At 47.8% G+C, this 21037-nt stretch overlaps 1 protein-coding gene across 4 annotated transcripts in view; it reads left to right on the top strand.

The window, feature by feature from the left end:
- The window catches only part of ULK4 (unc-51 like kinase 4), a 518420-nt gene extending 497607 nt beyond the window's left edge, over positions 1 to 20813 (top strand). For all 4 annotated transcript variants that reach the window (XM_067753978.1, XM_067753980.1, XM_067753979.1 and 1 more), the window contains 2 exons: positions 17670 to 17755; positions 20636 to 20813. In XM_067753978.1, coding sequence (XP_067610079.1) covers positions 17670 to 17755; positions 20636 to 20699 — 150 coding nt within the window. In that variant the 3' untranslated portion in view covers positions 20700 to 20813. The remainder of the gene's footprint in view (positions 1 to 17669; positions 17756 to 20635) is intronic.
- Positions 20814 to 21037: the final 224 nt, after the last annotated feature.

A 21037-nucleotide genomic window follows, 5' to 3' on the forward strand; every position in this document is an offset into this window, starting at 1 on the left:
AATACAGTTTTATAAGTCCTATATCAATTAGGTAAAAACTGCACGTGATACAGATGGTTAAAAAGAAACCATTTAGAAAGATGGTTATTTTAAGGAAAAAAAATTATTACAATAAATTTTGCCAGTTGTTTTAATAATACAGAAACAAATAGAAGACAAAAATGCCCTCTATTCTCAGATTTTGTCATTTTTATGGATTTGAATTTCTATTTCTCTATTTAAGGTTTTTAATAGCTTCCTTAGAAATATAAACTTTCTGTACCAAAATCGCTTCATGTATAAAATGGGAACTTTAATAACACTTAACCCTTAGAAGCTTAAATGAGCTAATTCATTTGTAAGTTCTTAGAACAGCAGTACCTGGCATACAGTAAGTGCTCAGTATTTGTTCGCTCCTGCCATGACCAGCTGCTACTAACAGGGCGTTGCCACAAGGCTACCTCGGATCTCGGAAGGACCAGCAGAAGATTGAGCTTTAGAGCACTGATTCCCCCCCATCACTGTGTACTCAGAGACAAATAACAAAAGTTAGAAAAGAGATAGGGAGGGAAGGGAAGGGGCTCAAGATCTTTGTTTATACTTTCTCACTCTGAGGACTTGAGACCTCACAGAAGTGCAGAGTGATTCTTTGGGTTCTGTAGGGAGAGGAGTGGACAGGTGGGGAGGTGGAGCCCTCAGTCAAGGTCATGGGCCCTTAGCTGGGTGCAGTATGATGGATGGAGTGAGTACCTTACCTGAATGTCCAGTCCTGGCCCTCAGACCCTCCCCCATCTGGCTGTCTCATCCTCACCTCTTTTTTTTTGGACTTTGGGCCCCCTATTTGAAGAGGTCGTTTTTATTGTGTACAGATCCTTTTTTCTCTGAGTGACCTCTTGGCCTCCACGTTAGCTAACAGCCTGGTCTGTCATTATCCTGGGCGGCTGACAGTGATGTGTGTACGTGTGTTTATTCTAATGTATATGTATATTTCACCTAGTACAGAAAAGTCTATAATTTTCACATATAACAGTTCATACTGATAAATAGTGTTTTCATTGCACCTTCAAACTAGAGGTAGTGTCATCACAAAGTACTGAGGGTGGAAAAAAGATGAGCCACCGCAGAGTCCAGGATGTTCCCCAGCACCCTTTCAGCTACAGTTATGTTCAAGTGCTTTACTCTATACTTCTATTTACTAAGTAATTTAACGTTATACGGAAATGTAAAATCAAATGTTTACCATTTGAATAACTCTAAGAGGCATGGAGATTGTACTATTTAAAGGAATCCTATGAAGGTCCAGTATGTAGATAATTTGCCTAAAGTTGCATTTCCTTAAAACAGTCCCAGAATCCCTGAGGTCTTAACTCATGTTTCACCATCATGAACCAAAGCATCCCATCAAGGTAACAATGGATCGTGGTGCTATTCTGTCATGAGGTGAAATGGGCTGTAGCCTCATAATAGCCCTAAATTAAGGGAGCCCGTGTTCCCCTGAAGCCATCTCATCCGGATATGGGACACTGTGCATTAGCAGAGGGCCATCAATTCCTGGAACTCATTTATCTATCCTCGGCCCAGTAACTGTTCCTAGGATCTTCTGTAAAAGGACATGTTGAGTGGCGTGGAAAATTCCTACAGCCCATGGCCTTTATTCTTTTCGTGGATTTGCACTGAAATTATTAGTGAAGCTAATTGAGGAGGATTATCCATTTCCAAGGGATACCTTGGAATGGTGATCGAGTGATTAGCCTCTAAATACAAAATAAGAACGTCGTGCCCGTCACACTTTTTCCAGAATCCTGATCCATTCCAAAACTCATACAAAACTAATTTCAGGGGAATATAATAAAGCTTGCTTAACTTAAACTCTCACTCATGTTGGTCATATGGGAAAAAAAAGAAATACCTAGTGATAGCCGAGGGCCAGTTTGGTCTGGATATAAAACATCTCCCCTGGATTGGTTGAGTCAGTCAGTGTAACTGGTGAGCACTTTGGTCCAGAGAGCAGCTCAGGGGCTGGCCTCTGTGAGCTGCATCTGAGGTACTGCTGCTGGGCCGGCAGCAGCTATATGCAAAAGCTGTACTTTCTGGAGCCACATTCAGGGATGGCGGAGCGTGGGGTTTCAAGGATGTTTCGCCAGGGGGCGCTCTGCCTTAGGAAGCCTGGGAGGACCCTGCAGCACACGTGCATTCCCGGTGGGATACATCCCAGTGATGGTCACAGACCCAGGTACCGCAGAAGGAAGGCCATTGTGTATCACGACAAAGGCTGGTCCAAGACCTAGCTTCATATGTAAAAAAAAAAAAAAAAAAAAAAAAAGGAGAGGTAACGTCCTGAATTTCCTCAGACATCCTAGCATAACTTGAGAAGGCAGCATAATCCGCCCCAGCCAGGATCCAAAACCCAGGGTCTCTCAGCCTCAGCGCTGTGGACACTTGAGCAAGGTTCCCCCTCCTCCCCTCTAGTGAAAGAAACCCTTTTCTCTGTCTCAGTTTATTTTCCTGTCTCTGCTCAGTGAAAACCTCCTTAGAATACTTCTGCCTCTGAACTAGGGTCCTTGAGGCACTTTAAGTCATGAATACTCAACCTCATCTGAAAGCACCGAACGGTTTCCTCTTGGGCGATGCTCTTTGGCTTCTAAGAAGCTTGACCTTGTACTCGGAGCCATTAAGGAAAACGTGGAGAAACCTCGGCCCAGCCTGTCTGTGGGCAAACCACCTACTTCTGAGAATCCCCCCACGGTCACTCGCCTGGGTCGAGGGGGAGGCCCTCTTGGTCACAGAGCTCTGGGCCCGACTCTGCGAGGCCCCTTCTGTGTCCCGTCTGCTCTAGAAAGGAGCGCAGGCAGAGCCTGAGGCTTTTCTAGACCTCCACCCACTAGAGACTCACTTGGACCACAGCTCTGGCCTCCCTATCAAAGTGCTCAGGGTGACCCGGAAGGAGGCCGCACGAGTGGTCACTGCTCCCTTGAGTCCAGGACCCTAACCCTGTCCTGTCACCAGCACCGGCTCCTTGTCCCCGTGCCCCGCCTCCACCGGGGCCCAGCCACCCAAGGATGAGGGCGGAGCCTGCAGAGGTCGGCCACCTCAGCCTGCCAGACCCTTTCGTAGAGGAATACCCAGACTCTTTGATGTTGCTCCGGAAGGCTCCAAAACCTCGCTTCAGTTAATTTTAACCGAGGCCAGTTGGACACTTGTCGGGGAAGTTGTTTCCTGCACGTACCAACTCTGCTTGGCCCTGTGCGGTCCATCAGGTTCGCCCAGAGCGGGAATGTTTGGGTCGGCAGACTTCTCCTGGGAGTTTTCCACCCCCTGTCACGCACATGCACACACCCTGTCATCACCCAGCCGTGCAGAATGGATGCCTTGGGGGCAGCTGACGGCTGACCTGTCTCTCTGAGGTGAAAATCCAGGAACTTCACCAGGCCCCTTCCCCCTTGTGGGACCAGCCTTTCTCAAAGGGCCTCACAAAGATTTCCCTCCAGCGGTGGTCTGGCCTGTGGGAGGGGAGCCCGAGATCTCAAAGGAGCTGCTCATTTTCTAAAAATGGTCATCAGTAAAATATTTCCAAATGGAGTATTTGATCAAGTCCCTCAACAAACATAAGAGCCACCAGGGGAATTTTCAGCAGTCAATGTCTGGCCTAAATTTGGACTAATTGATGCCTGATGGTTTTAATTATATCAACCAAATGTGCTTTAATTTTCCTTCCCATTTCATTTCCCTCCCGGTGTTATCAGTCCGAGGAAATTTCAGCAGCCCCTAATGTTTCCTTAGAGAGTCCCAGAGGATAAGGTAACGTTTGGAGGACAGTGCAAGACAGCAGAGGAAGTAAGTAGACGCTTAGGTCTGCCCGACCGTGTCTGCCTTGTTCGGATGGGTGTCTAGGATGCTGCCGAGGTGACGGAGTCCCTCAGAAAGCAGGCTGCTCCCCGCGGCCACGCTTTTGCTGACCGTGGCTGCCTGTGTCTGCAGACCTGCCCACCAGCCCTGAGCGGCCCCTCACTTGCCTTCCTGGCTGGAGGCCAGGCTGAGTGTTCTGGTCCAGTCTCCAGGCCTGGCTGTCTTGAACTGCAGCCCCCGAGACCCTCTGTCAGAACTTACAAATCCCAACTCCATGCCTCTGGAGTCCTCTGTCGTGGCGGCCCTGAGGGCCTGTGGTGACAAGGTACTAGACCCAACCCCAAGGCTCCTTCTATACTTGTGAATTCAGTGGATTCACGGCAGCCAAGGGGCTTCTGCTCAGCGCAGCGTGTGACTATAAGCAGAAATTACAGCCGGCCACGACCAACTGACCTTTCCCCCCACCTGTGACATGTGTGTTTCAGGAGGAGGTTGAAGACTTCGCTCATTTAGGTGACAATTTCACCGTGTGTTTCGGAAGTGGTCACTTACCAAAAAATGAAACACTCGTTTACTAAGTCTGTTTACAAGCTTGCTGGTAATGGTCAGTAATTTATGCCCGCCCCCCCGAGAATTAATATGTAATCCGTGTTAGCAGTTTTTCAGATCTAAGCTCTCCATGCCTGCCTTTCCTTCCTCTTCTCGGAAAAGTCCTTGAATTGCTTTATTTCTGATAGAAATCTCCAGGGCTCTGTTTCCATAGCATAGAGGCTAGGATGCAGACTCTCCTCTCGTTCCCCCCCAAGGGTCTGTTTAGGTGCTTTGCCTGCGAGGAAAGGTCCGTCAGCACCCTCACCCCGGCGGTTACCCACGCCTCACCTCTGCTGACGTGCAGGCTCTGCTGTCCAGGACGAAGGGCCCGGCAGCATCTCGTCTGTGCTTAGTCGAAGGCTCAGCAGAAGGGAGGGTGCTGGCCGGTGAGTCCTTGGGTGTGGTTCGCTGAGCCCTGCCGCCTCCCCCTGGGCCGGTTCTGCAGCCCCTCCTCACTGGCTCCCTGCTTCCAGCGAGTCCCTGCATCTGCCACCTCCAGGTCCCCAGCAGGGTCCTTCCCCGCTTAGGACCCGCGTGACAGCTGCTCTTCCCCTCCGCAGAATACGGGCCCCCAGTCTCTTCTCGTGGCTGGTTCTTTCTCACCGTCACATCCTCACGCGTCGTCTCCTCGGGGAGACTGTCCTGGGCACGCGGCCGCCCGCCGCACTTTCTCTTCTCCCCTCTCCCCTGCTTGATTCTTCCTGACGCCCACCGCTGTCTCAAATTATCCTGTTTACTCTTTTTTTAATTGAAGTATTGTTGATTTACAGTGTTTCAGGTGTACAGCAGAGTGATTCAGTTATACATACATACATACGTATATTCTTTTTCAGATTCTTTTCCATTATAGGTTATTACAAGATTTTGAATATAGTTCCCTGTGCTATACAGTAGGTCCTTGTTGTTTATCTGTTATATATAATAGTGGTTCTCTCTCTGTTAAACCCAACTTATCCCTCCCTGCCCTTTCCCCTTTGGTAACCAAGCTTGTTGTTGTCTGTGAATCTATTTCTGTTTTGTAAATGAGTTCATTGTATCAGTTTTTAGATTCCACCTGTGAGTGATATCATATGCTATTAGTCTTCCTCTGTCTGACTTATTTCCCTTAGTATGATCACCTCCGGTTCCATCCATGTTGCTGCAAATGGCATTATTTCATTCTTTTTTATGGCTGAGTAGTATTCCATTGTATATACACAGACAGCATCTTCTTTATCCATTCATCAGTCGATGGACATTTAGGTTGTTTCCATGTCTTGGCTATTGTGAATAGTGCTGCTAAGAACATTGGGGTGCGTGTATCTTTTTGAATTAGAGTTTTCATCTTTTCCGGTTATATGCCCAGGAGTGGAATTGCTGGATCATGTGGTGACTCTGTTTTTAGTTTTTTTTAAGTATATTCCGTTTACATTTTAACTGTGTTTCTCACAGTGGAAGCTCTGCCTTGACACCCATCCTACACTATATCCCCAGAATCTAACTAAAGAGGACTTGGCATATAGCAGGTGGTCAAGACACCCTGTCTTCTTCTTTTTTTTGGCCACGCCATGCTGTTTGCGGGATCTTAGTTCCCCAACCAGGGATCGAAACTGCGCCCTTGGCAGTGAAAGCGCAGAGTCCTAGCCACTGGATCGCCAGGGGATTCCCAACACCCTGTCTTCTTGACCACAGAATCATGCTAACTAAGATTTGTCAGACCCTTTACTGCTGCAGAAAGAGCCTTCATGTGTATTCAGCTGGTGTCGGACTGTGATTTCTTCTCTGCCCGCCTCTCACTAGCCTGAGGGCCTTGGGAGCGAGGATGATAACGCTGGAGACCTCAAACTGAGCATGTGCCCATCGTCATTTCACGTAATCGCAGTCACGTTCCACACATTGCTTTTGTATTTTCTGCTCTTTACCTAACATTACAAGGTGTGCGTTTTCCTGATTGTTCTTATTTATGATGCTGGATCACAGCAGCGTGGTTTAGTGGCCGACAGTATCCTCACTAGGTCGAGTGAGGAACTGGGGAAAGAAGGAAACTGGGGGGACCTATGAAGCCTTGTTGACCTGATATCACTCACTTGCCCCCGCTCCTTTCCCCACCATCCAATAGAAAGTTCAGAAAAAGGACTGGAAGCAGGCACTGAATAAGCCACTTCCGCTATCTACTTCTCCACCTCAAAGCCCCGCCATTAACACACACACCCTACCCACACCACAAATTCAAGGACTGCGTTGTCAAATAGACCCCTCAGTATGACCCCATAGAGCATTCCTAAGGATCAGCTGAGATTTGTCTGGGTCAAGGTCCCATAATATCTCCTCACATAGTTCCTCACTTCTTACTACCCTAAGTTCTCACACTTACCAAATCACAGGACAGTTACTATCTTCGGTGTTTTCTCTTGTGAGGAACTGATTCCAGACACATCCCGTGGTTGACATCCTAGCACCACTGACTGGGAAATGTATTCTATCGTGTTTGCCTTTCTAAGCACTTGGATCAGGTCCTCTGGGGAAGATGGTGCGGTCTGATCCTGTGTTTCCCCAGAACTTTCTTTGGGCCAACTTACAGTTTATTCTTATATCCACAAGAGATCCACAATCCTATTTCTTTGCCAATTAAAACTGCTTTTTCCTCACTTATTTTGGACTTGGCTGTTGTAGTTAGTTGGATCAGGTCTAAGAGATTTCCCAAACCAGCTATATTTATATTCAACATTTTAAACTTACTGGATGGAATGGCCAGAAGCTGATGTCATTATGAACAGTTTCTAAGCATTAAGGGCATTTTTACTGCCCCGAAGAGAGCTGAAGAGAGCTTCATTTAGCTGGCCTAAAATGAAGAGGGCAGATACGGATAATTTTCTTGTAGAAAGCAACCGTGTCTTACGGGGTGAAAAAGAAAAGCATTTACATCCTCAGCATGTCATTTCCATGAGCTCTGGATTTAGCAGGTGCCCACAGGTACAGACGGGAGTTTGGAGAGGAGAACTGAGGTGTCGGGCCAGGTTGGGGAGCGTACAGACCCCAGGAGGAGAGGAAGGAAAGGTCAACAGAGAGAAGAAAATCCTTCCACACTGGCGTGTTCTCACTAAGGTCAGCTCGCCCATGCCACTTGGTAACTATTTGCCCACCATCTGTCCTCCTTTGCTTTTGCTGCTTTTCCAAATCTGGAAAGATCAGATGAGAAGAGAGTGCTCCCCAATTTGACCCCGGCTCTAGAGACTGCGGTCTTAAACATGGCAGGCCAAGCCATTCCTTACGGGACCTGGGCTCCTGGAAGCCGGGGCTGGCTCCCCCTGGGCCAGAATGGCAGCCTCCTCCTTACTCATGGAAGGTGTCAGCTCCCGCCTTCCTCAGTGGCCACTGGCTGTCTCTGTGCCGCTGCTTCTGCAGCCAGACCCTTATGGGGGCGGCAAAGGGCAGCACGGCGACTGGGGCAGGGAGGGCGGTGGAGCGAGTTGGCCAGATCTGGGTCTCCATGCCAGCCTCACCCCATCTCTAATGTGAAGTCATAGAAGACCTTCCTCGTAGGGTTATTGTGAAGAGAACAGGAGATAACGGTACACAAACTGTAAGTTCACGTCCCATCCCCAGCAGGGACAGCCCTCCACCTGAGGGTGTGAGGAGAGATGCAGAAAAGCCTTCTGGTCACCAGGCGCTAAGAGAAACTGCGAAGCGCGTGGTGGTCTGCACATCAGGGTGTGTTTACTGGAAGTACATATGATCCAGGGACTCCTTCGGTCAAGACCTGGAACCCCTGACGCTGTCTAGGAGAGTGATTCTGTGGACGCTGCTCCCACTGGAAATGATGGAGATCAACAACAGCAACAGTGAGGGGAGCAAAGGGTGCCAGACGATCTACCGGGGTGGCAGGGGGCACCAAGCAGCACGGTTGGTAAGCCTTTACACTAGATCACCGGCGTGCAGCCAGTGGAGCCTGAAGTGAAACACCGTGTCATCGGTCTCTCGGTCATTGATGGTTATTCATCAGCCAGTCGGCCAACAGCTGAGCAGTGTGCTTAGCAGACGTGAGGATGGAACGGACTCTCTGGAAGGCCACATGGATCTTGAAGGTGGGGAGACTGGGTCTTAGCTCAGTTCCACTGCCTGCTGGCCAGGTGACCTTGGGCAAGTCACATTAGCCCTGCTGGCTTCCGTTTCCTCTTCCGTAAAGTGAGCCTAGGAATACTTCTTTTTCATGGTCGTCAGAAAGATCACATATTTGAAAGCACTTAACTCTGTTCCTGCACATAACAGGTGCTCAGAAATGGTGGTTTCCTTTCTTGAACCAAATTCCAAGCTCTTTTTGCTCTAAGGCCTGCTGACTCAGTTAGTTTTATAGACAAAGGTGAATCACGACAGTTTTTACCTGAAACAGAGGTTTTCTTAGCTCTGACTGTGCATGTTGGTGAACGCCCTGTGCATCCTCCCACCCTCTCCCCTCCCCGTCCTCCTTGAATGCTCGGCATGGAAACTCGTGGGTGCTTTTGAACAAGAGGAGCTCAGCTATTTTCTTCCTCTTCAGCCTTCTTCAACTTGAGGAATCACCATATCCGGATGCCACCGTCTTCCCGGGCCTCTGTGCTGCCAGGGTCTCCCTGTGGGTTAAAGCTACACTGGGCTCCATGCAGCGCGTGGAAGAACACCTCCGTAGCAGTCCGCCTGGACGCAAAGATGGTGCCACTTCTGGCCCGATACCACCCAGGTTCAGTGTAATGTCTCGGTCTCCCTGCAGAGAACCTGAGTTCACAGGATCTGGGCCAAATCCGGGTGACTAAGGCTTTGGAACTGGGCCTGCCTCATCCACAGGCCCACACCTCTGCCCTCGAGATGCCCCAGTGTAGGTTCCAACTGGACCCCCTCCTTGGTGATCAGCAGATCTACTGACAGGCATTCTTAGGGATGCCTCTAGATTTCCTTCAGATCATCCACCTGATTACTAGCCTGGGTCAGAAGGGGGCCTTTTGTTGAGGAATGTAACATTTCTAAATGGACTCCTGGGAAGGTACAGATGCCATGAGGCAGCCAAAGGCCGTGCACGAGAGTTACTCCCTTCCACCCCGGATGCATTCAGCAACTCATGGAAGACGCCCACGGGCCTGGATGCAGAGCAGCTTGTGTTCATACAGTCTTGCTTTAAATGTGGATGTGAAAGGCAGCTCAGGAAATTTCTGGAGACACCCAGAGTGAGCGCCAGGTGGAAAGCGGGGAGGGACTGCCAGATTCCATCACGCCGACCAGAGGTTCTTCCCAGATTCCAGCCTGGCATCAGACGGCAAGGGGATAGCGTGTCTCGATATGCAAGGGGTAGAAATGGCTTTGAAGTAACAAAAACCTTAACTGAAGAGAAGACAAAGTATATGTTAAGAGAACAAAATAAAGGAGCTCGATGGACGGGTTTATTTTTGAAATTGAAACGCTCTGAAGTAGAGTTGTCATCGTTACCTGCTTGTTTTTACTCGTATTTATGAGATCTGAAGGCCACGGAATTAAAATAATCCTCCCGTGTGTGAAGTGTGTGTCTGTAACAACAAGCACCGGGGAGCACCTGGGCCACGCTTGCTCTCGTCAGCTCCGTCTGCTGGGTTTTTTCTGGTCTGTCCGTGTTGCCCGGGCCTGTCTAGAGGAACTCACGATTAGAAAACTAAGGTTAACTTGGCGGCGGCGTGCCACACACATTCAGGATCAGGGAAGAGACAGACACGTATTATTACACACTCGTAACAGAGGCCGGCGGCCTGCCTGTGCCTGCCTCACTCACGGCTACGGAGCTCCACACGTGAAACCATTTCCAACCAGAGACGCTGGCAGCGGAGCTTTCACGAGCTGCAGGAGGACGATGCTGTGAGTCAGATTCATGGGCATAAACTCACAATGTATCACGATGATACGAAGTAAAGTACATTCTGACTTAACGCGTTTTTAAGGCCTTTGCTGAGGAATGTTGGCACCAGGCCTGGCTTTGTCCCCCGGTGGCCACTGTGCCCCGGGAGACCTAGTCTCCCCTCAGCTCCCCCGGGCACACTGAGGAGGCTGCCAAGTTCAGGCTCCTGTCATTACCGAGGGCTTGAGATGGCTTCTTTTGGTAGTTTGCATTTGGGAAGCTGAAATCCGGAAAGGAGCCAGCCCACACTCTGTCCTGGACGGTGGGTGTGTTTAAAAAAAAAAAAAAAAAAGCCATTACCTTACAATTTGTGAGCCTGGTGGGAACGTGAGGGACGATTCTGCAGGACACCAGCCTCTCCTTTCAGTGTTTTGGTTACACAGTGATTCCTGAATGCTCATTGACACAACCCACGTTCAAGGGGCTGTAGCAGAAGGTTGAATAAAGTAGCGTATTTACCCAAAGTCCATCATGTGCTTTTTCATATCCCCTCAATTAAACAGAGATGGAGGAATTGTCTTTCCAAGTTGATCTTAATTCTAAGCTCAAATTCCCAACCTTTTTATGGTGTTTCCCTTAAAGATCCCAATGTTTTGAATGGATGCCTGTCTACCAGGTGAACTGCATGTATTTAGTATAATTCATGTTTCCATTTTGATTGACTTTAGCCATCCAGCTACCAGTCAGATGTCTTAGGAGCAGGAACAATGTGAGGCAGGCATGGCTTAGTTTTCAGGAAATGGACACCTGCCATTTGATGTTTTGAAATAATAAAATCTACTCATGGACTCTTAGAGGTCCAGGAACCTCTGCTATAGAACGTTATTGCAAAATAAAATTGTTTCCTTGTCTTGGCTAATGGAAGTGACTTCTAATGAAAATATTAACTACAGGAGGAAGGTACTGTGTTGACACTCTTCGCTAGTGTCCTCTTGCATTATTTATTTTCTTAGAGAGTCACTGCAGTGCTCGCTCTTGACTACTGTCATCAGAGCCACGAGAAATTCTCCAGCAGTTGTTCAGCCGTGAATTCAGTATCTCAGTGGACAAGTGTCACTTCCCCTCCTGCTTCATGAAGGACGGGTCTCAGGGTGCCCAGAACGTTCTCTGCTTAGGTAACTCAGAAGAGGAGGAGGTGGGATGACTTTTGAGCAGACCCACAATTTGCTGTTTAACAAAGTTTAAGTACTGAGAAAATAGAAGGGTAAAGGCCACACTGTCTGATAAATACAGTGGGATGTTTCTAAAAGAAGGTTGGTACCCATCATAATTTATAACCTTTGGTGGCCAAAGAGGAGCCCAGACTCTGGGAGAAAGGAGTAACTCATTCCAAAGGATTATTTCAAAGTCATTTAAAATCCTAACATTACAAGCGTGACTAATCCTAGGAAATTGGTGTCAGAGGGCAAAATAATTTAGCAAGGCAAATTTAAAGTCTTATCTTTTCAAAAATTATCCAGACTTATCTTTACTGATATCTCATTAAAAATCCAGTCAGACCTATATACCAAGTAGGGCATGAAGGCTTTCCTAGCTGTTTTTCCATTTCCCTGTTGAAGGACATCTCGGTTCCTTTTTCTTTTTAGTGATTTTTGAATAAAGCTACTACAGACTTTTGCACACAGGTTTTTCGTGTGGACATAAGTCTTCATTTCTCTTGGGCAGATACCTAAGAGTACAATTGCTGGGCCGTATGGTAAAACTACGTTCAATTCTATAAGGAATTGCCAAAGTGTCTTCCACCGTGGCTGTACCATTTTGCATTCCCACAGCAATAAATGAGAGTTTCTGTTACTCTGCATCCTGGCTGGCCTTTGTTATTGTCAGTTTTATGAATTTTAGGCATTCTAATAGGTGTGTAGTGGTATTACATTGTAGTTTCAATTTGTGTTTCCCTAGTGACAAATGATATTGAGTATCATTTCATGTCCTTGTTTGCCATCTATAATACCTTCTTTGATGAAGTGTCTATTCAGATTTTCTGCCCATTTAAAAAATTGGGTTATTCTCTTGCTGAATTTTAAGAGTTCTTTATATGTTCTGGATAAAAGTCCTTTATCAGATATGTGATTTGCAAATATTTTCTCCTAGTCTGTGCTTTGTCTTATTCTCTTATCAATCTTCTACAAAGAGCAAAGGCTTTTTAAAAATTTTTATTGATTTATTTTTTAATTTTTTAAATTGAAGTATAGTTGATTTACAATAATGTTGGTTTCAGATGTACAGTAAAGTGATTCAGTTATACATACATATGTATATATCTATATTTTTTATTCTTTTCCATTATAGTTTATTGCATGATATTGAATATAGTTCCCTGTGCTATACAGTAAATCCTTGTTGTTTATCTATTTTATATATAGTAGTGTGTATCTGTTAATCCCAAATTCCCAATTTATCCCCCCCGCTTTCCCTTTGGTAGCCATAAGTTTGTTTTCTATGTCTGTGAGTCTGTTTCTGTTTTTAAAATAAGTTCATTTGTACTATTTTTTAGACTCCACATGTAAGTGATATCATATATTTGTCTTTCTCTGACTTACTTCACTTAGTATGATAATCTCTAGGTCCATCCATGCTGCAAATGGCAAAATTTCATTCTTTTTATGGCTGATTAATATTCCATCATACATATATAAAGAGCAAAGTTTTTAACATTGATAAAGTCCAATTTGTCCATTTTTTTCTTTCAGAGATTGTGCTTTTGTGTTGTATCTAAAAACTCATGAACAAACCCAAGGTCTCATATCTGTTCTCCTATATTTTCTTCCAGAAGTTGTATAGTTTCACATTTTGCATTCAGATCCATGATCCATTTTGAATGTTTTTTTTTTTTTTTTGGCCATGCCTCACGGCTTATGGGATTTTAGTTCCCAGACCAGGGATCGAACCCAGGCCCTCGGCAGTGAGAGCGTGGACTCCTAACCACTGGACCGCCCAGGAATTCCCTTGAATGATGTTTTATTTGAGGTATTAAGATATGTTCCTAGGGTCATGTTTTTGCGTATGGATGTCCATTTGTTCTAGCATCATTTGTTCAAACATGTTCCCCCATTCAGTTACCTTTGCACGCTTGTCAAAACTTTGATACTGTTTGTGTGGGTCTGCAAAAAATCCTGCTGGGGTTTTGATAGAAACTTCATTAAACCTATATTTTGGGAAAATTAATATCTTTACTGTATTGAGTCATCTAATTCATGAACACATTCTATCCATTTATTTAGTTTTTTAAAAATTTTTTCAGCATTTTATAATTTTTAACATATAGATCCTGACATATTTTGTTAATTTATATCGTTGAAATTTGTCAGAACTTGCTTTATGACCCAGCATGTGGTGTATGTTGAAAAGTTTCCATGGACATTTGAAAAGAACATATATTCTGCAGTTGTTAGATGAATTTTTCTATATATGTCGATTAGGTCAGGTTTGTTAATCTTGTTGTATAAAACGTCCATATCCCTTCTGATTTTCGTATGCATGTTACTGGGAGAGATTGAAAAATATCCCAGAATGATTATGGATTTGTGTAACTCTCACTTTGGTTCTGTCATTTTTTTGTTTTACAGATTTTGAGGTTGTTATTAGGTACGTTTAGAATTTAGACTTGATATATCTTCCTGGTCAGTTGATCTTTTTTTTTTTTTTTAATTAATTAATTTATTTATTTTTGGCTGTGTTGGGTCTTCGTTTCTGTGCGAGGGCTTTCTCTAGTTGTGGCAAGTGGGGGCCACTCTTCATCGCAGTGCGCGGGCCTCTCACTGTCGTGGCCTCTCTTGTTGTGGAGCGCAGGTTCAGTAGTTGTGGCTCACGGGCCTAGTTGCTCCGCGGTATGTGGGATCTTCCCAGACCAGGGCTCGAACCCGTGTCCCCTGCATTGGCAGGCAGGTTCTCAACCACTGCGCCACCAGGGAAGCCCAGTTGATCTTTTTATAAATATGATATGTCTCTCTTTATTCCTAGTTATAATTATTGGCTTAAAGTCGACTTTGTCTGATATTAGCTATACCAACTTCCTTTGGTTACAATTTGTGTGGCGTCTCTTTTTTCGTTCTTTAAACTTCAGTTGCTCTGTGCTCTTATATTTAAGGTATGTTTGTGAGCATCGTGTAGTTGTGTTTTATTTTGGTTATATCTAATCTAACAATGTTAGTTAATCTTTTATTTGTAGTACTTGGTAAATTTAGATATTGATATATTTGGGCCTACATTTACCACATTACTCTTGATTTCTGCTCTGTTTTTCCTTCCCTCTTTGGGTTTGGGTTTGTTTTGCTCTTTTTCTAGTTTCTTAACATGAAAGCTTGGATTATGGATTTGAGACGTTTCTTTTTTAATGCAAGTATTGTACTATAAATTTCTCTTTAAGCACTACTTCAGCTGCACCCCACAGACGTTGATATACTGTATTGACATTTTCATTCAGCTCAGAATCATTTCTGATTTTCCTTGGGATGTCCTCTTTGATCCTTGGATTATTTGAGTGTGTTGTTTAACTTCCAAGTGATTTGGAGATATTTTTGTTATCTTTGTTATTTATTTCTAGTTTAATTCCATGATGCTCAGAGAATATAATTTATATGATTTCAGCTCTCTTAAATTAGTAAATATTTGTTTTATTACCCAGAATATTGTATACCTTGGTGAATGTTCCTGGATTCTCGGGAAAAAATGTAAATTCTGCTGTTGGTGGGCTTCGTGCTCTACGAATATCAGTGAGATCCAGTTGGATGACGGTGTTGTTCACCTTTTCCATATCCGTGCTGATTTCTGGTCTGCTCATCCTATCTGTTACTATAAGAGTTATTTGAAGTCTCCAGCTAAAGCTGTGGACTTGTCTGTTTTTCCTTTCAGTTGTATCAGTTTTTCTTTATGTATTTTAAATTCCTGTTGTTAGATGCATACACATTTATTGTTTTATCTTCTTAGTGAGAGAACCCTTTTATCAGGATGCTATGTCTTTATTTATCCCTGATAATTTTCTTTGTTCTAAAGTCTTCTTTGCCTGATATTAATACAGCCACTCTAGCTTTCTGTTGATTCCTGTTTGTATGGTGTAGCTTTTTTAACCTTTTACTTTAACCAACACAGGTTGAAGGTGAGCCTAGAAGTTCATAAATAATTTTATGGGGTTGCTTTCTTGAGCTCTTCCCTGTTATTATCTCCCCAGTACTTTCTGGCTCCCTGGGTCTCCCATTTTCTGTCTGGCCACAAACTGCTTAACCTCCACAACTGTCATGTCGGGGCCAAACATTGTGAGAACAGAGAGAGAGAGAAGAGTTTTGGCTGTTGGCTTCTGTTGCTGCCACCACTGCCACCACAGAATTGCCTGGGGCCTGGGGCAAGAGAGAACTGAGGAAAAGGAAAGGGGGGTTCATCTAATCTCTCTGAGCTTTTCCAAGTTTCCTTTCCCATTCCTCAAGCCTGGCTTCTCCTGGGGCTCTCTCGTGTGCCCCACTTCTGGGGTTTGGGTGTGTTGAGTTCAAGGTGGTCTGTACTGGAGGGAGAGGGGAGACGGCGCTTCGGTTTCAGGGTCCTTCCCCAACCTGCCAGTGTTGTTTACTTTTCAGTGTTCTGAGAGAGCTGCGCTGTGCATCCTGTTCAGGCTTTACATGGAAAGGGTGGCATGTGCTTTCTCTGTCTTTCCCAGAACTAGAACCTCTGATTGATATTATTTAAAATTTTTATTTTCTAATTAACTCATATTGATAGAACAACAGTTGATGTTGCTAGTAAGAGTTCAGGTAAGTGGCCAAATCACATAGTTTTCAATGAATTCTCTTGGCTTTGTTTATGCTTGCATTTATGTCAGCTGCACACGGTGCTATTCTCGTCTCTCCCTTTGATCACATAGTTTTCTTCTGTTTGCACCTTCCAACTAGCCTCGTGAGTGAATGTAGTCTTGTTATCTCTTTGCAACTTGGAGCACAGCCTCTTACCCACGATCCCACGGTAGGGCTGGTCAGGGCAGTGAGTCTGGATGTAGCTCAACTGAGCTGTATGAGGCAGGGTTTTGAGAAAAATTAGATGGGAATCCTCGCTGAAGACCCTTTCAGGGTAAGTTTGTGCTTGCTTCAGACAGAATTGAACTACAGCAGCCTTCTGAACTCATCAAGTGGGGTGTAATTTCAGAACAAATTTATACACAGCTCTTTTAAGATGCAAATCTTTGCAGAAATTACACCTGATGCAGTCGAGCTGGCAGCTGGGGTGTGGCACACTCAGGAAGCAGGATAGGGTCTCAATGGAGGTGCACATTCATTCACGTGCAATTCAGAGGCCACATTAAGGTCTAACTACCCCTGTGACCTTCCTATCACCATGAGTGATTGATTAAGAAATATTCAGCCTCTCCCTGAGAACTACAGAGATGATAATCCAGCCCTGGTTGCTATGATCAAGTGGAAAGACAGAAAAAGGTGGGGACAGCCGAGGCCAGCCTGGTTCCAGCCTCATGTGGGGTTAGGGTCAAGCTCCCTGTGTACTGCCGTAGTGGTCCCTTAATGTCACTAAGCTTCAGTCACCTCATCTATAAAACACACTACATGCTTACCTTGCAAGGTGAGGCTACTGAAAGGGATAAGTGAGAAAATGTACAGGAAACTGCAGAGCCTTCTGAAATGTGAAGTTCCATACAAGTGTTTATTAGAAAATATTTATTAAATATCAAAGATAAAAATAGGACATGAAAGGTGAATTAAGAGAAACAGTCTAACTGCAGAATCAAGGTTCATTCCTGAAGTCTTCTCTGCCTCGTAGGGCATGGACTCGTTTTACCGAAGGGCTGAATTAGGAGGTCTCCAGGAGCCTGGGCTGGGTCAGCACCTATCCGAGTCCCTTCCAGCCCTGAGAGTTGATGATTCTGCCTCTGGTGCCCAAGTGTCCCTCCTCTGTGTCTCCCGGGCCGGTGGCCGTTGGCAGAGGCACACTTCCCAGGGTACGCGGGTGAGGGTGTGACCAGTTTGATTCCTAGTGCCTCTTTCTTTTCCCAGGCTCCTGAGATCACGGGAGCCCAGCATCATCCTTCTGTCCATATGAAAGAGGTTGTGTCGGGCTTGGGACGCATGGGCCCACTGGGTCCCGGAACCGACAACTGGAAAGTTTGTTCACCCGTGATCTGCTTTAACTGAAATGTTCAGGCTTCCAGAACACAGACCCTCCTGAGGGACCGACGGGAGGCACCCCATCCTCCCCTGGCGCATCTCCAGCTGCAGCGGACTCCTTCCTGCTCACCCCAAGGGTTGCCTCCGTGGTCAGCAGTGCACTGGGGCTCAGCGCTCACTGCCCAATAGCACTGGTGGCCTGAGACTCAGGGTGCCCGTCCAACGGATCATGGGTCAGGGATGGGCCAGCCGACCGCTTTCCTCTCCCTCCCTTGCAGATCACCTCCAATGAGAAGCACCTGGAGAGCCTCAAGAATTCGGGCAGCCTCCTGCGGGCTCTGGAGTGGCTGGCTGCGGCTGGGGGGTACGTAGGCCCAGGAGGGCTGTGGGAGGAGCAGCACAGAGCGTACCTGGGCTCAGCAAATAGCCTGGCATTCCTTTTCTCCGCTCTTCTTTCTTCCCCCGCCCCCCGGTTTCGCCTACACACCAGGGACCGTCACCTTCCCGCCTGACACTGCCCACTGAGATCCCTCCCTCCCAGTGTGGGATGGGCCACTCTGCCCCCCCACCCCCCAGGAGTCCCCACTGTGGAGGCAGGGAGAGGTAACGGGAGGGAGAAAAGAAGAGCATCCCGGCCCTGCAGTGCGGGGAGGCCGTATTCCCATCTACAGATGGCGACGGGAGCGGATTATGACCAGGTGGGAGACCTGATGAACCTCATGAGAAAAGCAGTACCTGTGTGTGCACACGTGCCCCCCGCAGCAGCCTGGCCAGAGGCCCCATTACCACCACCTTGCAGAGGGTCTGGAGGCCCACTCTACAGCCCCGGCTGCCGTCAGAGGGAAAACTTGAACGCCTAGAACAGTTTGACACGGAGAAGCTGAGGTTAGGTCAGCCTCTCAGTCCTCAGCTTCACAGTCAGTACGTCTAGAGCATCCTGGAAGTGAGGTGCCGAGACCAGGAAGGCCGTGTCACCCGGAACACGCTGCACCCTGTGGAGGGAGGAACCGGCCTCTCTGCCAGCCCCCCGGTGACGCCGATACTGGTGTAGTGAGGGCGCTGGGAGGGTTCTTGCCGTTGCCGCACACACCCCTGCACTCCCTGGAGAGGCGGTTCCGGGGTTGGGGGGGGCAGGTAGGGCTGACGAGTCATTTAAAATGTTAGTGCCACGTGACCAGAGAAAAATGGCATGGGAATAAAGAGAGAACTGCCCCCAGGTATCCACCCTTTAGGCAGCCGGTGTGCTGTGTAATGGCTCACTGCATGTGACAGTGCCAGGGCCTGGCAGGTGGGCTCTGTGGGCGGTTCAGGGGCTTGATTAAATGACTCGGGTGAGTGCCTTGTCCCCAGAGCTGAGGGAGGCGGCCGGAGGGCGTGGTGGCTCCTGAGCTGCAGCTGCTCTCCCTGCCCTGGGGAGGAGGCCCCACCTGCTAAGGGGTACCTGGCCTTCGCTGGGTGTGCGGGACGCGGGGTGGTGCACGGCATTCCTGGTAGTTTGTTTTCAGGGCCACAAGGTTCTATGGAATCTGCTTCCTGGTGTTTGGGGTTTTGTATTAGTTGGAGGAGCATATGCGGCTGAGGTATTGCTGGGAAGGTGAGTCTGCGAAGGCTCAGCTCCATGCAGCCTTGTTGTATTAATCCTGGATTGGGTGGGGAGGGGACAGCGCCTCCTGGCCTACCCCACCCCCTTTACTCTGTAGCTTAAGCCAAAGATGTCAGTTCTTACCCGTGGTTACTGTGAGCTGAGGGGAAGGACGGGCTGACTTTGATGGGAGGGGCCCCTGCTCAGCCCGGTGGCCCCTGTGGTGTGTGAGGCACGGACACTGGCTCCCCGGGCTGGGCCACAGGCCTTCCGCTAGACTGGTTTTTGTGAGGAGCAGGTGATGACCATACCTGGGGACCCTGGGCTTGTGCAGACAGCTGAGATGAGGCCCCTGTGAGCAGAGCAGATGTGTGCTGGCAGAGGGTGGGAGAGCCACCGGGAGGCATGGACTTGAGTGGGGAGCTGCTGAGAGCCCTTCCTCTCCACGGCCTGCCTGTGTGGGACTCCCCCGCCCCCCAGCTGGGTCCGAGGCCGGCACATCTTCATGCTGTACCAGTTTGGGAGCGCTGGACCCAAATTTGGACCAAGCATGTGAAAACGAGCCTCCCTGAGGCTGGTGGCCTCTTCCATACCCACACGTGTCACTCCAGCAACTAACACGTCTACACCAGGCAGATCTCATACTGGCCGACAGGCTGCTGCTCTGAAATTGTCCTGTTCGGGCTTTGTTCGGATGGCCCCACCAGAAAAAGGGTTTCTCATGTTGACAAAGAGTGACTGGATGGCAGCATTCTCAGTTCTGATGGGGCCCTGCCAGGTGGGTGTGTCCTCCTTGCCGGTCACTGGCCCCCAAGGGCTGCTCTGGCAGGCGGAGCGGGCAGCACGGCTCCACCCGGGTAGCCTGGTCTCAGCCGGGAGCAGGCCAAGTTCAAGTGCATTCCCTCAGCCCTCAAAGGGGCCTTTGATGCACAGAGCAGGAATGCATGGCGCCATCTCCGACCACAGTCCTGTCCCCCTGCGACCCACCTCTTCTATGCAGCCCCCTGGCATTTGGCAACAGCTGTATTTCTGTGTAGCGAAGGGTGTGCTATCAGCTAATTTTATACTTCAAGGCACACTGCTGTGCGCCATTCTTTTCTTTGGTGACAGTTGTTAAGGCACAGGTTTAAATGTGTCTCAAACAAGTTGCTCCAATAACGAAGTTTCCATTTGAAGCTCTTAATTGCACATCCACACCTATGAGAATAAGAAACCCAAAGCTTCTGGCTGATTGGCCAGGAAGGGGCAGCATGGAGCAGGGAGTGTCAGCAGCTGGGATCTTTGCTGGATGGCACAAGTCAGCTGCAGGCAGGCGCCGGGCAGGCTCACTGTGGGCCTCGGGCCAGCAGGCTCTGGCTGCCGTCCGCCTGACTTGCCCTCACAGCTCAGCATCGGTGCACCTGGCCAAAGTGAGCTGAGACGTCGAGGGGTGGGTGGCAGGGCCAGTGCTGAGCCCCTGTGGGACTGTGGGCTTCGGGGTCCTCACCTCATGGCCCTGGAGCCTGCAAACGCTGTTTCTGCTTCTCAAGATGATGCTAGGGGCAGCTCTGGGAAGCAGCTGGTCCATCAGGTACTCAGGTGCAAAAGAGGCCAGCCCCTTTGGAAGACAGAGCATTTTACCCTGGGGATGCCTAAATGTCTCTACTTTGGTTTTTCTCACAGTTCGTCGGCCAACAGTGCAGTGGCTTCCTTGGCCCTGGAGATCCTCCAAGCTGCTGGACACTAGGCAAGAAGGCATTTAGCGCGAGCCCACTCTGCGGCACCCACCCTCAGCTACACACGTTCACCACGTGGCACCTACAGCTCTATTTGGATCTAATAAAGTCAGCTGAACCCAGAACCTCTGGCTGAGATGATCTAACTCCAGACCCTAGAAAACCCACTCAGAATGGACCTCCTCAGTGCATGTGTGATGCATCTGGGAACCCCAGGTTTGCTAGCTGTTCTCAGAATGCTCTTTCCCTGTGTGGGCCAGGTAGGCCTCTGCTAAAGCCTGCACTGCCTGTGCTAGTCTAGGCCTGCCAGCGTCTATAAGCATCTTGCTTCTCTGGAGAAGATTTAACA

The sequence above is a fragment of the Pseudorca crassidens genome, chromosome 10, assembly GCF_039906515.1.
Source record: "Pseudorca crassidens isolate mPseCra1 chromosome 10, mPseCra1.hap1, whole genome shotgun sequence".
NCBI lineage: Eukaryota > Metazoa > Chordata > Mammalia > Artiodactyla > Delphinidae > Pseudorca > Pseudorca crassidens.